Raw genomic sequence first — 17,005 nt, 5'->3', positions numbered from 1 at the left:
AGCCAGTGCCACCTGACTCCTCACTGAGATTATCCTCTTAAAAATCGCTGACTGCCCGCACACACACACACATTTGCAGCTACTCCGCATAAAAACGGACCACCATCCGCAACCTGTAGACGCGCCCGGTAGCTTTCAGCTAAGCTTCCCGTGGTAACGATGGACACTGCACAATTCGGAGCTCAAAGTTCCAGCCTGTATGGTGCTCATAGTAACCCCGTGTCGGCCGGGGGATGCAATTTTTACCGGACATCTTTTCCATCAAAAACGGTATTTCGATCGATTTTAATTAATTTGGAAGAAGAACTTAGCGACATCATTTAAGCAGAATGTGGATGGTTATTCGTAATAATTAGTCCAAATTAATTTTTTGAAATGTTGAACAATTGTAATTGCTTAATGTTTTCAGTTTGTTTGCGTAAAATTGTATGGAAATAAATGTCATTTAAAACCAATAAACAGACACAAATAATAAACTGTTGAAATCGTAAAACTAGTTTGAGAGCAAAAATGAGCGCAAATGAAAAAATTTCATCAAAATACTGAAACTGATTCGCTGAAACTTTCACTATAAAACTAAGAAATTCGCAAAGACAACCACAGTTTGAAGGCCTATAAATAGTGTGTTGGCAATCAGTATAAAATTCAGCTCTAACGTTATTACCAAATGACACCACACATAGGTCATTTCCTGCACTCAATAGCGACCACAATTTAAAAAAAAGTTATCTTTACTATTTTCACAGTAACAGAAAAAATTTTGGCAAGTTTCGATTTTGAAAAAGGTATATTCTAACCCCCTAATATTTACTGTCAACTTGTAACCGTATTCTAATTTTTGTACCCAAAAATAAAATTTTTAATAATATTCTGGTCACTTAAAATTTATAGTAATGGTGTAATTCAAATACAATTTTGAGAGCTTTTGTATGTTTGAGTACATAAATATGTATACAAATAAAAAATATGTTTTAGTTGCCCAATACATTCTTTCAAGATACCAATTACACCACAATTAGCAAGTTTTCTTAAGGCTGCAATAATGTTTGTGGAATTGCTTAATTTAAGCAGGCCCCGTTCGCTGTTGGCGAAGATAAGCTATTCCGTACTATTTTACACTTCTTGGTACCAAAATGTAAGAATTTTGATAGATTATTTAGTTACCTATCATATATTTCATTCTTGTACCTACATGCCAAATTCCCTAGTTGTACATGCATGCCAAATTTCAGACCTCCATCTCTATCTATGAAGAAAGTACAACATGGTACCAATTTTGGTACCAAAATGTGCGAATGATGAATATATCATTTAGCCATCCATTATATCTTTCTTAGGTGAACCTTCAAGCCAGATTTCAGACCTAAAGCTTCATTGGAACAGAAAGTACAAAATGGTACCAATTTTGGCACCAAAATTTGCGAAATTTGATTAGATCATTATGTCATCCATCATATATTTCTTCTTATTTCTTACCTACGTGCCAAATTGCGGACCTCTAGCTCCTACCATAAAGAAAGTACCAAATAGTACCAATTTCGGTACCAAAATGTTTGAATTGTGTAAAACGCATTAAGTTGCCAAATGTTAGACCTTCAGCTCCATCTGCACAGAAAGTAGCAAATGGTACCAGTTTTGGTACCAAATTATACGAAATTTTAATAGATTATTTAGCCGACCATCATTTATTTGTAAGTTGTGCCAGCTTGCCAAATTTCAGACCTCTAGCTCCATCTGTAAAGAAAGTACCAAATGGTACCAATTTTTGTGCCAAAATGTGCGAATTTTGAACAGATCATTTAGTCACCCATCACATATTTGCTTGTTGTACCTACGTGCCAAATGTCAGACCTCTAGCTCCATATGTAAAGAAAATGTCAAATGGTACCAATTCAGGAACTAAACGTACGTTTTCTTCCGTTACCAGTACTATTTTTGCATTTTTACTTTTCATCTCATCCTTTTGCATCAGATGTCCTTAAGGGCAATGTTCGCCCATTTCGTACCTTTTGGAACTTTTTTGGCACCTAAATGTACAAACTTCCAAAAACTCTTATAACCACCCAATTAAGGTTGCCAACTTACAAAGAAAGTACCAAATAGTACCAATTGCGGTACTAACCGTACTATTTCTCCCACTTCCGGTACTATTTTCCAATTTTTTTTTATCAAACCTTATTTTTCGAGCCCAATAAGTTAATTCTAGCCCTTACCGTTCGCGTTGAGTAAATTTCTACTATTTCGTACTTTTTAGTACCTAATCGTACGAATATCACCAAATCTGGCCTTATCCCGTGTGCTCGATGAAAACTGAGGCTTTTATAGACTTGAGAAGTCAACTGAGGACATAGGTTTGTAAGGGGACTTTACCAGTTTATAGATCGACGCGGATCATACTCGGCAGTAATATTGGAAGCCAAAACCCAAGTCTTTTTGCAAATTTTAGCCAAATCATATGAAAATTTAGATCTCTAGGAGCTCAAGAAGTCAAAACTAGTGATCGGTTTATATGCGATATGGCCCATTTGCAATCCCCAACGACCTACATCGATAAGAAGTATCTGTGCAAAATTTCAAGCAGATATCTTTATTCGTTCAAACGCTATCGTGATCGACTCAGAATGTCTAGACACTCAAGAATATATACTTTATATGGCCCCAGGTAAATAATTCGAGGTGTTACAAACGGAATGACTAGATTAGTATACATCCATACTATGATGGTGGGTATAAAAATACCCATTCTGTGGAAACCTACAGCGGTTGGTGAAAGCCACAGAAACTGAAAAGCATGTGTGTTCCATTTGCGATGAGAAATGAAAAATCAAAAAAAGCACAGCAAAACCTTGGTGACCACAAACGCTTAATCTCGCAAGTGACGAATAGAAGAATATGGAAACCACCAAAGCTACTTTTATTACACTTTTTTGAAAGTATAGTTCGAAGCATATCAGTCTTTGCATATGCTTAGAATTTTAAAATTTCTCACATTCGCCAGAAATGAACTTTTTAGGCGAATGAATTTTAATTCAGTTTATGGGGTGAGGGGAAAGAAAATTTAAACTTCAACTTGTTTAAAATTGGCATCAATTGTTTATTTTTTAGTTTTTTTTTATATATAAATTCGTTAACATTTTAAAAATAAGTCTAAAAATACTTATAATCAATTGGCTTCTATATTAAACTAGACTTTATACAAAATATTGCCTTAAATACTAATTTGAAAACAATTCACAGACCGAAAGGCTACTTTTAAACCTTCTTGTCTGAACTTTAATGTTAGATATGTGTAAAATTTTACTATACTGCCTTAGACAACGATTTCCAATGATTAAAATGTACATTACAAATATCACAATGGTAAAAAGGGAATGTGTACATGTGTGTTACATACTTAAGAAGAATAAAAAGCTATTATACGTATAGAGAACAATTGCAACTAAAATACAAACAATAAGGACATGGAAATGCTTGGCATTAAGAGGGAATTACAAAATAAAACAAAAACTGTACACTTTACAAAATAAATAGGATATTTATGCTTTCGATTCTTATGTGTCTCACAGGATTTTAAATGCCTAACAACATTTGTTTGTGTGTGGGGACTTTCATTTCATTATTAAATGACATACATAGTACTGAACATTTTATTTTTTTTTTAATTAATTTCCATTATCTTTGCTAGCTATTAAAAAAATTCTCTCGTCTGCCATAGCTGTCATTATTGGACATGGCACACATATCGTGGGTTTTCACATTTGAAAATAAATTGTATTAAACAATCACACCGGTTGTCACCATCATTCCACTGATAGCAATAATATTAATAATGGTAAGCCATAAACATCCCTCACGTGCCTTTGACAGCTGGCGAAATGTCATTTAAGTACTTAACACTTTTAAACTCAAATCGCAGCAAAGTTTATTTTTTGTTTTTCAAATAAAAAAAAGTTTAAAACAAAAATCAAACTTAGGGCCAAATTCTTAGTAAATAGTAAAAATTTAAAATAAAGAAAAAATAAAATAAACGATTAAAAACAAAAACATGCAACATGGAAAGGCCCCTTGAACATTGCGAGTGTCAAAATGTGCCGAATAAATTGGAAAAAAAAACTTAATCGAAGGGCAAGTTATAATTCCGAATGGCAAATGGCGAATCCTGACTTACAGTATTATGGAGGTCATATCTTAGTCGTTGAACATCAGCGCACTAAAGTATAACCAATTATTGATTGAATTTGGCCCCGCATGAACAAATACACCTAAATAAAATATAATGCAGACTCGCAAAGAGATATATGGAGTGAAAGAAAGAGTAAGTGAGGGAGCTTATTTTATTGTAATAATTCCAAGCTGCTAAGGAAATAAGTTTTTCTGCGGATCACACAGCCAGCAAAACTTAAGCTGGACCCAACCCTCTCGCTCCTCCCACCCCCTTGATCAAACTCTGTTTTCTTTCTCTTCTCAAAAACCTCTCCAATGAGTAACTGGTTTTTATACTCTCTCTTAATGCCATCAGAGGCTCTGCTCACAGCTGTTATTCAGTTCCTTACATTTTCTCCCTTTTACCATTTTCCACCTTCCAATCTGGCTCAAAGGCTTGATTGGTGCGTTGCATATCCAAAGCTGCTGCCGCATGATTTGCATGATTGATATTGCGTGAAATTTGCGTAGAATGACGTATGCCATAGACAAAATAAATGACATAACCAATGAAGACCCATATTGAAAATCTTATCCAGGTGCCCAAGTCCAATTGGAACATTAAATACAAATTTGCAAAGACACTTAGACAGGGTACCAAGGGCACCAAAGGCACCTTAAAAGTTAACTCTATGGTGGACACCGGTTGGAAGCCAATGATAACAGCTATGAGAATCAACACTACACCCAAAATACTCAATGCTATGATACTGTCTGTGGAGCCAAACTCAAAGACCTTGTCCATGCTGCACCAAAGAATGCATACCACTCCAAATACCACTACGCCGACTTTGGTTATGGCCGAGCTTAAATCATTTGGCACACTATATGAATTGCCATTGAAGAATTGCTTAATGACGGTGGGGAAACGTATCGTTACATCTCTGCCCTCCATATCTTCGTCTTGATAGCGTAAAACCAAAACACAAACAGCCACAATACTATAGGCCAGCAGAGTGCCAATGGACATCATGTCAATTAGCTGCTCCAAATTGAAAAGCATGGCCATCAGAGCTGAAATGAAAAGAATTAAATGAGCGATAAACATAGGAATGTTTTCTTTTTGAAAAAACAAAAAAATAAAAGAAACAAGTAAAAAGGCGTTTAGTTCGGCAGGGCCGGACTTTGGATACCCACCACCTCGGATATATATGTAAACCACCTTTCGTCAAAATCCGGTGAAAAATGCAAAAATGCGATTTGGACCAAATGCTTATAAGTACAAGTCATTGTTCACCGGTGTATACCAAAATATTGGCCTTTTAAATAGCTATATATAAAAATAAACCGATATGACCATATACGACACGGATGTCGAAAAGCTTAGCATAAGTCACTGTGTCAAATTTCAGTGAAATCGGATTATAAATGCGCCTTTTATGGGGCAAGACTTTAAATCGAGATATCGGTCTATATAGCAGCTATATCCAAATTTGGACCAATTTGGGCCAAATTGAAAAAGAATATCGAAGGGCCTAACACAACTCACAGTCCCAAATTTCGGCGACATCGGACAATAAATGCGCCTTATATGGGCCCAACACCTTAAATCGAGAGATATGTCTATATGGCAGCTATATTCAAATCTGAATCGATCTGGGCGAAATTGAAGAAGGATTTTGAAAGGCCCAACACAACTCACTGTCCCAAATTTCGGCGACATCGGTCGATAAATGCGCCTTATATGGGCCAAAAACCATAAATCGAGAGATCTGTCTATATGGCAGCTATATCCAAATCTGGACCGATCTGGGCCAAATTGAAGAAAGATGTCGAAGGGTCTAACACAACGCACTGTCCCAAATTTCAGCAAAATTGGATAATAAATGTGGCTTTTATGGGCCTACGATCCTTAATCGGCGGATCGGTCTATATAGAAGCTATATCCAGATCTAGACCGATCTGGACCAAATTGAGGAAGGATTTCGAAGGGCCTAACAAAACTCACTGCCCCAAATTTCAGCAAAATCGGATAATAAATGTGGCTTTTATGGGCTTAAGACCCTTAATCGGCGGATCGATCTATATGGGGGCTATATCAAGATACAGTCCGATATATCTCATCTTCGAACTTAACCTGCTTATGGACAAAAAAAGAATCTGTGCAAAATTTCAGCTCAATATCTTCATTTTTAAAGACTGTAGCGTGATTTCAACAGACAGTCGGACGGACATGACTAGATCGTCTTAGATTTTTACGCTGATCAAGAATATATATACTTTATAGGGTCGGAAATGGATATTTCGATGTGTTGCAAAGGGAATGACAAAATGAATATACCCCCATACTTAGGTGGTGGGTATAAAAAAAATAAAAAGTAAATGCGTTCTAAGTTCGGCCGGGCCAAATCTTATATTCCATTCATCATGAATCAAATTGGAGGCCACCGTAGCGCAGAGGTTAGCATGTCCGCCTATGACGCTGAACGCCTGGGTTCGAATCCTGGCGAAACCATCAGAAAAAATTTTCAGCGGTGGTTTTCCCCTCCTAATGGGTTGTGAGGTACTATGCCATGTAAAACTTCTCTCCAAAGAGGTGTCCCACTGCGGAACGCCGTTCGGACTCGGCTATAGAAAGGAGGTCCCTTATTTTTGATCTTGAACTTGAATCGGACTGCACTCATTGATATGTGAGAAGTGTGCTCCTGTTCCTAAGTGGAATGTTAATGGGAAAAATTTGTATTTGTATGAATCAAATTTGTTGAGTTATTTGCCCGGTATCTCCTTTTAGGCATAGAAAGGATAACGGATAAGAAATGCTATGCTATTGGAACTATACACAAGTTATGGTCTGATTCGGACCATAATTGAATTGAAGAACTGCGCCCTTTAGGGGCTCAAGAAGTAAAATCGGGAAATCAGTTTATATGGCAGCTATATCAGGTTAAGGACCGATTCAGACCATACTTGGCATAGTAATTGCGACATAAAACAAAACAGTTTACGCAAAATTTCAGCTAAAACGGATAAAAATTGCGCCTTATAGGGGCTCAAGAAGTAAATTCGGGACAATCGGGACAGTTATATCAGGTTATGGACCGATTTACCAAGCCAATGTCCAAGGACCAAGCTTAGCACAAGGACCAAGCTAAGCACAAGTGTTGGAAGTCATAACAACACCCCATACAAAATGTCAGCCAAAACGAATAAGAATTGCACCCTCTAGTGGCTCAAGAAGTCAAGATACAAGAACGGTTTACAGCTACATCAATACATGAACAGATATGACCCATTTGCAATCCGGACGAACGGACATGGCTAGATCAACTTGAAATGTCATGATGATCGTCATAGAATATATATACTTTGTGGGGTTTAAACGAAAATTTGGAAGTGTTACAAACGGAATGACGAAATTAGTATACCATCCTATGGTGGAGGGTATAAAAACTAAAGTCAAATCACGATAGCTTTTGAATGAATGAAACTATTCGTTTGAAATTATGCACATATACTTCTTATTGAGACCACAGTGGCGCAGAGGTGAGCATGTACACCTACGACACCGCACGCTTGGGTTCAAATCCCGTCCGATCTGTGTGGTGTTCTTTGCTATCACGAGAAACTTAGCTGCGAGCTACCGGGCGCGTTCACAGGTTGCGGATAGTGGAATGCTCCATACGGAGAATCTGCAACGACAGTCGCGGACAATCAGTGGTATCCAGAGGAGAGTGAGAGGTCGGGTGACAGTAGTACTTCTAACTCATGTTAGTTGGGACTTGACTTCATGAGCCCCTTAAAGCCCGAATTTTTAACCGATTAGGTAGTGCAGTATTTTTATTCCCTCCAAAACCCATGGCAAACACTGGCAAGGTAGGTCTATAAATAGATATAGCCCCTGTGTACCCTATATGCTTTTTTATGGGCTATTTCGAAAGAAGGAATGCGACAATTTTAAAAATTTTTTTGATCCCAATCGATTGCTTTATTTGGTTGTAACTATGCAACTTACAAATGAAATTGCAGCAAACTATATGAAAAAGAAGAGATGACAAAAAATGATTTTCATTTTTTTCATTTCGTTCTTGTAAAATGAAAAGACCAGTATTCGGGCATACATTGCATAGGTAAACAAACGCATATTCATAATTTTGGAAGAACATTCGTCCCCGCGATGATTAAAACAATCTTCTAGTAAAAATCTTTACGGAATTGTTCTTCCGTATGAGTCGCAAAACACTCTTCAACGATATTATTGGGCAATCAATATGTGTGCGGATCTTTTAGCAACTCTTCTTGCACAACTTGCATTGAATAATGTTATTCGATGTTTTGTTTTGAGTGGTCACCGTTCATAACACCAAACAGAAATCTCACTTGGTTTATATTTATGACGTTGGTACTAAGTATGACGAATAATACAAAATTTGTCTTTTAAGATTTTTCGTATCGTTTTTTGGTATGCATTTTCAGATTTTTCAAGCGAATAACGTGCAACTCTTTTAGAACAAAATTTAACAAATATTCCAAAACAATTGTTTGATTCTCATCCAGGCAATTAATGCGCAACTATTGTAGAAAAGTATTTTAATAATCTTCCAATACACCCATTTTTTATTCGTCCACACGATTCTTGCGCCATTCCAATATCTTCCAAGGCTCTGATGACTTACTCTTTAGCAACTCATATGGAAGATTCCGAGAACACTTTTCCAGAAGACTCGTCTTTAGGACAAAACTTCTCACGACGGGGGAGTCGTCTACGATTTTTAGTCGAGCTCGTCTGCGATCATAACCTTCATCTAGAAGAACCGCTGATGATTTTTTGGCGATCGAAAATGTTTGCAGGCGTGTACATATAAGTGCATGGGCGATGAATGTTTGTATGTTTCGATACTGGGTTAAATTCTTTTCGATGCAACAAAGCCCCTTGAAGTCTTCATTTTATCCGATTTGGTTAAAAATTTGGTTCAGATTTAGATAAAGCTCCCGTATAATCCGATCTCCCAAATTGACGTCTTGAGCCCTGAAAGCCTCAATTTTTGTCCGATTTGGCTGAAATTTTGCATGTAGTGACTTTCAACAACTGTGAAAAATATGATCCAAATCGGTCTATAACCTGATATAGCTCCCACATAAACCGATCTCCCGATTTGACTTCTTGAGTCGTTACGAGCCCCAATTTTTGTCCTATTTGACAGAAATGTGACATGCGGCGTTCTGTTACGACTTCCAATAACTGTGCCAAATACGGTCCAAATCAGATTATAACCAGTCTTGCAGTGTAAGAAGGAGATTAACGCTTCTCTGAGGATGGGAAAATCCGCATCGGTTGGGTGCCGGGCCATAACTGAGTAAGGGGAAATGAAAGGGCAGACAATTTGGCGGTGAACTGCCATCAGTAAACTTGGTTAACCCGAAGCCTTTCGGGTCGACGCAGTCCGAGTTAAGGGAGTGGGCGACAAATGCACATGCAACATTGTGGAACAGCGAAACTGTCGGTAGGACGACGAAAATCCTATGGGGGGATCCAGATCTTGAGAAGACGAAGCTATTACTGAAAGGAAGCAAGAAGGAGGTCAGTATTGCTATTCGTATCATAACGGGACACATAGGACTACGAGCTCACTTATGTAAAATCGGTGCGGCAAGTGATAGCATGTGTAGGGCATGAGGGGAAGATGATGAGACGTTGGAGCATTTCCTTTGTCATTGCCCGGCTTTCGCGTACTACAGATACCGGTACTTAGGTGGAAACACAATATCAGACATGAACCAACTTAGGGAAGTGGTATTGAAAACAATTAAGGATTTCGTAAGTAGTACGGAATCCCTTACTTAAAATTTTCAGAGGGTACTTTATAGTTTTTAGAGCGCACAACAAGCCGATTATTGGCTTAGGTGTATGTCCGTAGTGGCATGGGGCGGATTAATATCTGCACCCTCTTTTCAACCTAACCCAATTCCATTTTTTGGACGAGATGAATATTTTATGTTTCTGTAAACAACACAAATAGCGCTCGTATGTCAAAATTTAAATTTGTCTGCAGTGTTCTGTTATGCCAAGTACGGTTCAAATTTGTCTATAACCTAATATAGCTCCCATATAAACCGACCTCCTGATTTGACTTCTTGACCCCTTGACTTGAACATACTGTTCTGTTATGACTTCCGACAACTATGCCAAATACCATCCAAATCGGTCTATAACCTGATGTAGCTCCCATATAAACCGGTCTACCGAATATCCTGCTGGTTTGACAGAACTTTGGCATGTAGAATAAAATGATGCCCTTCAACTAAATTTATTATATCCACCACCATAGGATGGGGGTATACTAATTTCGTCATTCAACACCTGGAAATATGTGTCTGAGACCCCATAAAGTATATATATATTTATAATCGTCATGTCATTTTAAATCGATCTAGCCATGTCCGTCCGTCCGCCTGTCTGTCGAAAGCACGCTAACTTTCGAAGAAGTAAAGCTAGACGCTTAACATTTTGCACAAATACTACTTATTAGTGTAAGTCAGTGGGTATTGTAAATGGACCAAATCGGTCCATGTTTTGATATAGCTGCCATATAAACCGATCTTGGGTCTTGACTTCTTGAGCTTTTAGAGGGCGCAATTCTCTTTAGATTTAAAGTAAATTTAGTGTTTTAGTATCTCTTTCAACAATTGTGCTGAGTATGATTCAAATTGGTTTATAATCTGGTATAGCTGTCATATAAACCGATTTGGATCTTGACTGATCCATCTGATTTTGCTGAATATTAGCATGAGGTGTTTCGTTATGACTTCCAATAACTGTGATAAGTGTGGCGTAAAACGGTATAGAACCTGATATAGCTGCCATGTAAACCGATCTGGGATCTTGACTTTCTGAGCCTCTAGAGGGCGTAATTCTCATCCGATTTGGCTGAAATTTTGTACAACGGATTCTCTCATAACCTTCAACATACGTGTCTAATATGATCTGAATCGATTAATAGCTTGATACAGCTCCCATATTAACCTATCTCCCGATTTTGCTTCTTGAGCCCCTACAAGGCGCAATTCTTATCCGAATGAACTGAAATATTACACAATGACTTTTACAATGTTCAGTAATCATTTATGGTCTGAATCGGACTATAACTTGATATAGCTCCAATAGCATAACAGTTCTTATTCAATATTCTTTGTTTGCCTAAAAGAGAACTCGACAAATGCGATCCATGGTGGAGGGTATATAAGATTCGTCCCGGCCGAACTTAGCACGCTCTTACTTGTTTTGTATAAATTTTTAGCAGAATCCACGGTGGTGGGTGCCAAAGATTCGTCCCGACCGAACTTAGCACGTGTTTACTTGTTTTTTTTTTCGTTATTATGTTTGTAACTCCTCGAAATATTAGTCTGAGACCCCATAAAGTATATATATTCTTGATCATCGTGACATTTTATGTCGATATAGCCATGTCTGCCTGTCGAAAGCACACTAACTTTCGAAGGAGTAAAGCTAGCCGCTTGAAATTTTGCACAAATACTTATTATAGGTTTAGGTTGGTTGGGATTGTAAATGGGCCATATCGGTTCATGTTTTGATATAGCTCCCATATAAACCGATCATGGATCTTGACTTCTTGAGTCACTAGATAGCGCAATTCTTATCCGATTTGGCTAAAATTTTGCATGATGTGTTTTGTTATGATTTCCCCGAACTTTGCTAAGTATGATTGATATAGCTGTCATATAAACCGATCTGGGGTCTTGAGTTCTTGAGCCTCTAGAATGCGTAATTCCTATCCGATTTTGCATAATGACTTTTACTATGATCTCCAATATTAATTTCATTATGGTCCATAACTTCATATAGCTCCAATAGCATAGCAATTATTTTCTTTTATCCTTTCCTTTACTTTGTTTGCCTGAAAACAGACACCGGGAAAAGAACTCGACAAATGCGATCTATGGTGGAGGGTACATAAGATTCGGCCCGGCCGAACTTAGCACGCTTTTACTTGTTAATTTTCAGTTATATACTTACATGCAAATATGCCCGATATAATGGTGGCCAACAAAGGAGTCTTGGTGTAGCTGTCAACCTTGGATAGTTTCTTGAAAATTATACCATCATTACCCATGGCATAGAGAACACGGGGCAACGGGAACATAGCACCCAAAAGACTAGTGCATAAGGCAAAAATGGCGCCAATTGTTACAATCCACTTGATAGTATTCCAACCAATACTATCAAATGCTTCTGGGAAAGGGGCATTTGGGTTCTAAAAGGAACATTGAGAACATTTTAGTAACATTGATATGAATATGAAAGCAAAATAAACTTACCTGTAGATAATAAGGTAACATCATGGTCAAAACTGTGGAAACACCGAAATATGCTAGAAAAATTATAATCAAAGAGATTACAATGGCCAAGGGAATGTTGCGTTTGGGATTGATGGCTTCTTCACCGGTAGTGGCAATACAATCAAAGCCCACAAAGCCATAAAAACATTTGGCGGCCCCAGCCATTACACCAGCAAATCCATAAGGCATAAAACCACCTTTGCCATATTTCTCTTCAGGTATTTCCGACTCGGGAATGGACCAATTAGCAGGATCCGCTGTAAAACGGAAAAACATAAGCAATATTTGTGATAATTACAGATAAATACATTTCAAAATCATTACCGTTCATGGCTCCGGCAACCAAAACAATAAGAATAGTTCCAATATTGACACTAGTAAATATATTGTTGAGAAAACTAGACTCTTTAACACCAAATGCCAATACACATGTCAGCACTAAGACCATGCCAAATCCCAAGAAATCGGGATAATCACCCAAGAAACCCACATTGATGGGCATGACCTCCTTCAAGGTCTTGGACATAGTCTCATTAATTAGGGAATCAAAATAGCCACTGAGACCTCGAGCAACAGAAGCAGTTCCTATTAACGAAAGGGAAGAAAAACAAAGAAAATAAATATATATAAAACTAGCTTCGGAATAAAATATTATTGCCAAGAACATTTTTAAATATTTTTCTTAGAACAAATAAAAAACTAGTTTAGAAGGTCAAATTTTAAAGAATATATTTTTATACCCTCCACCGTAGGATGGGGGTATACTAAATTCGTCATTCTTTTTGTAACTCCTCGAAATATTCGCCTTAGACTCCATAAAGTTTATATATTCTTGATCGTCATGACATTTCATGTCGATCTAACCATGTTCGTCTGTCTGTCTGTTGAAAGCACGTTCACAATCGAACGAGTAATGCTAGCCTCTTGACATTTTGCACAAATATTTCTTAAAGGTTTAGGTCGATTGGGATTGCAAATGGGCCATATCGGTCCATGTTTTCATATAGCAGCCATTAAAACCGATCTGGGGTCTTGACTTCTTGAGCCTCAAGAAGGCGCAATTCTTATCCGATTTAGCAGTAATTTTGCATGACGTGTTTCGTCACAACTTCCAACAACTGTGCCAAGTATGGTTCAAATCGGTACATAATATATATAGCTGCCATATAAACCGGTCTTGAATCTTGATTTCGTGAGCCACTAGAAGACGCAAGTCTTATCCGATTTGGCTGACATTTTGCACGAGATGTTTTGTTATGATTTTCAACGACTGTGCCAAGTATGGTTGAAATCGGTGCATAACCAGATATAGCTGTCATATAAACCGATCTTGGGTCTTGACTTCTTAAGCCTTTAGAGGGCGCAAATCCTATCCGATTTCGCTGAATTTTAGCATGACGTGTTTTGTTATGACTTTCAACAACTGTGCAATTTATGGTTCAAATCGGTTCATAAGCTAATATAGCTGTCATATAACCGATCTGGGATCTTCACTTCTTGAGCCTCAATAGGGCGCAATTATTATCTGATTTGGGTGAAATTTTTACAACATACGTGTCAAATATGGTCTTAATCGGTGTATAGTCCAGCTCCCCTATAAAACGATCTCCCTAATTTACTTTTTGAGACCCTAAAGGGTGCAATTCTTATTCGATTTGACTGAAATTTTACACAATGACTTCTACTATGGTCTCCAACATTCATTTCATTATGGTCCGAATCTGACCATAACTTGATATAGCTCCAATATTATTATCTTTTATTCCTTCCTTTACTTTGTTTGCCTGAAAAGAGACACCGGGAAAAGAACTCGACAAATGCGATCCATGGTAGAGGGTATATAAGATTCGGCCCGGCCGATCTCAGCACACTTTTACTTGTTTTTATTTGTTATGGCTACTAGAGCCGGTGGTTTGAATAAATCATTCATTTGACATTAGTCAAGCTTAAATGACCACCAGAATATGTATTGGGTTGACCAAAAAGTAATTGCGGATTTTTCATATAGTCGGCGTTGACAAATTTTTTCACAGCTTGTGACTCCGTAATTGCATTCTTTCTTCTGTCAGTTATCAGCTGTTACTTTTAGCTTGCTTTAGAAAAAAGTGTAAAAAAGTATATTTAATTAAAGTTCATTCTAAGTTTTATTAAAAATGCATTTACTTTCTTTTAAAAAATTCGCAATTATTTTTTGGGCAACCCAATATTAGGAGTAAATATTAACAGCTATCAAACCATAGGCCATAGGTATCACACCACTGGCACACGCGTTTCTGAGATGGTAAGTGCCTTCGTTAGTGTGTGGTGAATCATATGTGTCCGTCTGACCGGCCTACAGTTTTATGGCATGTTAATTGTTCTATTTCTGCGCACGTGGACAAATCTACCACTTCACACATGCGAGTCAGTTTTCTGAGCAGTATATTCTCAAACAATTCCAATTCTCAACTTTACATCAACATGATGAACAATAAATAAACGAATAGCACGAAAATCAAACAAATATTTTGTAATGTCCACACTCTACCTTTACTTTTACTTTAATTGTCTTAACTTAACGCCTCGATCCTCGACCTCGACCCTTCTAAACACACACACACACTCTACTCACCTATGACATATTCCAAAATTAAATTCCAGCCAATTGTAAAGGCCACAAACTCTCCAACGGTCACATAACTGTAGACATATGCACTGCCAGCCTTGGGTACTCGAGCTGCAAACTCAGCATAGCATATGCCAGCAAATGCCGATGCAACGGCAGCAATGAGAAAGGAGATTGTTACCGCAGGTCCTGCAATGTCGTACGCCACGGAGCCAGCCAACACATACACACCCAGACCCAAGGTACTGCCCACACCCAAAGCGGTCAAATCCAATAGACTAAGTACACGCGCCAATTGTGATTCACCCTCATTTATATCTTCAGTTTTCCGTCTAGTCAATGCATTCCAAATTTTTGACATGTTGTTGGTTCTGTGTTGTGATCGTTGTTCTTGATTTCGAAATGTAGAAAAAAATCTGAAATAAAAGGATGAAGTTTTCCAATAGTTAAAAAAAGTCAAATAAAAAGATCTATACCGGATTCATATTTCAAGATATCAATTCTTTATTCGTTATCTCTTCTCAAACACTTTTCGTTCATATGTCATATGAACGATGACCCACTTGGCCATAAATTTTAATGTAAATTTTTGATTCTACTTCTTAATATTTTTTATTCCAGTCCTGATTGTCCTACTCGATAAACCTGTCCGTTCGGATAGTTTTGAGTGTAGAAAACGAATCTGACATCCAAATGTGGGACCAAGTGTTTGGGGGCCGCCCCTACCTAAAAACACCTCCCAAAGGGGACAAATTTACGACCATACCAATATGGGGCTCAAATGAAAGGTCTTTGGGAGTAAAGCACGAATTTGATATCAATATTCGGGTAAAGCGAATATGGGGCCACCCCACCTCCACAACACCACCCAAATAGTAAGCATTTGCTGACTATTGCAATGTGATGCTCAAATAAGAGGGTTTTTGAAGTGGAACACGTATCCGATATATATTTTCAAGGCCAACTCACTGAGTGGCCGCCCATTCCACAAAACACCACCCAAGCAGGTCATGTTTGCCGACTATGGAAATATGGGACTCAAATTAATTGTATGCGGGAGCAGACCACGTATCTGATATCAACATCAGGGGCCAACTTTCTAGCGGACGTCCCATCACCATAACAACCCCCAAATAGGACGTATTTGCTCACCAAGACAATTTGGGTCTTAAAGAGAGTGGAACTAAATATTCATAGTTTTCAGGGCCAATACCCCAAACCGGACATATTTGCTGACTTTTGTAATAAGGAATTGAAATGATATTAAGAAATGAATTTTATATTAAATTTTTAGGGCAATGGCAATATGGGGTTCAAATAAATGATATATAGATATATGAGAATAGAGCACGTTGATGATATATTTTCCAGGCTTAGTGTTTGGGGGACCACCCCAATCCCCAAAACACCCCTAAATCGGGCATATTTACAGACCATGTCAATGTGGAGCTTATATGAAAGGTATTGGGGTGTAGAGCAAGAATTGATACCCATTTTTGGGACCAATTTTCTGGCGGTCTACCCCTTTCCCAACATACCCCACAAACAGCAATTATTTAATTAATATGGGGCTCAAATATAGGTATTTGGGAGTAGAATACGAATTTGATATCCAAATGTAGGACCATGTATTTAAGGCATCACCTCTTCCCCACAACACCCCCAAAGTGTAAAAATTTTTCAACCATGCCAATATGTGGCTCAAATGAAAGGTATTTGAGATTAGAAAACGAATTTGATAACCTATTTTAGGGCCATGAGTTTGGGGGACGCCTCATCCTGTAAACTTCTCTTGAGCCAATGGCAATATGGGGTTTAAATAAATGCGATTTGAAAGCAGAGCACAATGCTGATATTTTTTTAGGGCCAAGTATCTGGGTGACCGAAAACACCCCTAGTCAG

The 17,005-nt window shown here is 37.9% G+C and overlaps 1 protein-coding gene across 3 annotated transcripts in view; it reads right to left on the bottom strand.

Annotated features, from left to right (window-relative positions):
- Positions 1–3,978: 3,978 nt before the first annotated feature.
- LOC106089784 (cationic amino acid transporter 3) overlaps positions 3,979–17,005 on the bottom strand; it is a 120,785-nt gene continuing 107,758 nt past the window's right edge. For all 3 annotated transcript variants that reach the window (XM_013255766.2, XM_013255765.2, XM_013255767.2), the window contains exons 2-6: positions 15,110–15,519; positions 12,823–13,083; positions 12,478–12,755; positions 12,176–12,413; positions 3,979–5,217 (exon numbers count right to left, since the gene is read on the bottom strand). In XM_013255766.2, coding sequence (XP_013111220.2) covers positions 4,550–5,217; positions 12,176–12,413; positions 12,478–12,755; positions 12,823–13,083; positions 15,110–15,464 — 1,800 coding nt within the window. In that variant the 5' untranslated portion in view covers positions 15,465–15,519 and the 3' untranslated portion in view covers positions 3,979–4,549. The remainder of the gene's footprint in view (positions 5,218–12,175; positions 12,414–12,477; positions 12,756–12,822; positions 13,084–15,109; positions 15,520–17,005) is intronic.

Source organism: Stomoxys calcitrans, chromosome 1, assembly GCF_963082655.1.
Source record: "Stomoxys calcitrans chromosome 1, idStoCalc2.1, whole genome shotgun sequence".
NCBI classification, from domain to species: Eukaryota; Metazoa; Arthropoda; class Insecta; order Diptera; family Muscidae; genus Stomoxys; species Stomoxys calcitrans.
The sequence above is the reverse complement of the archived record's forward strand: the minus strand, read 5'-3'. Positions and strand labels throughout refer to the sequence as shown.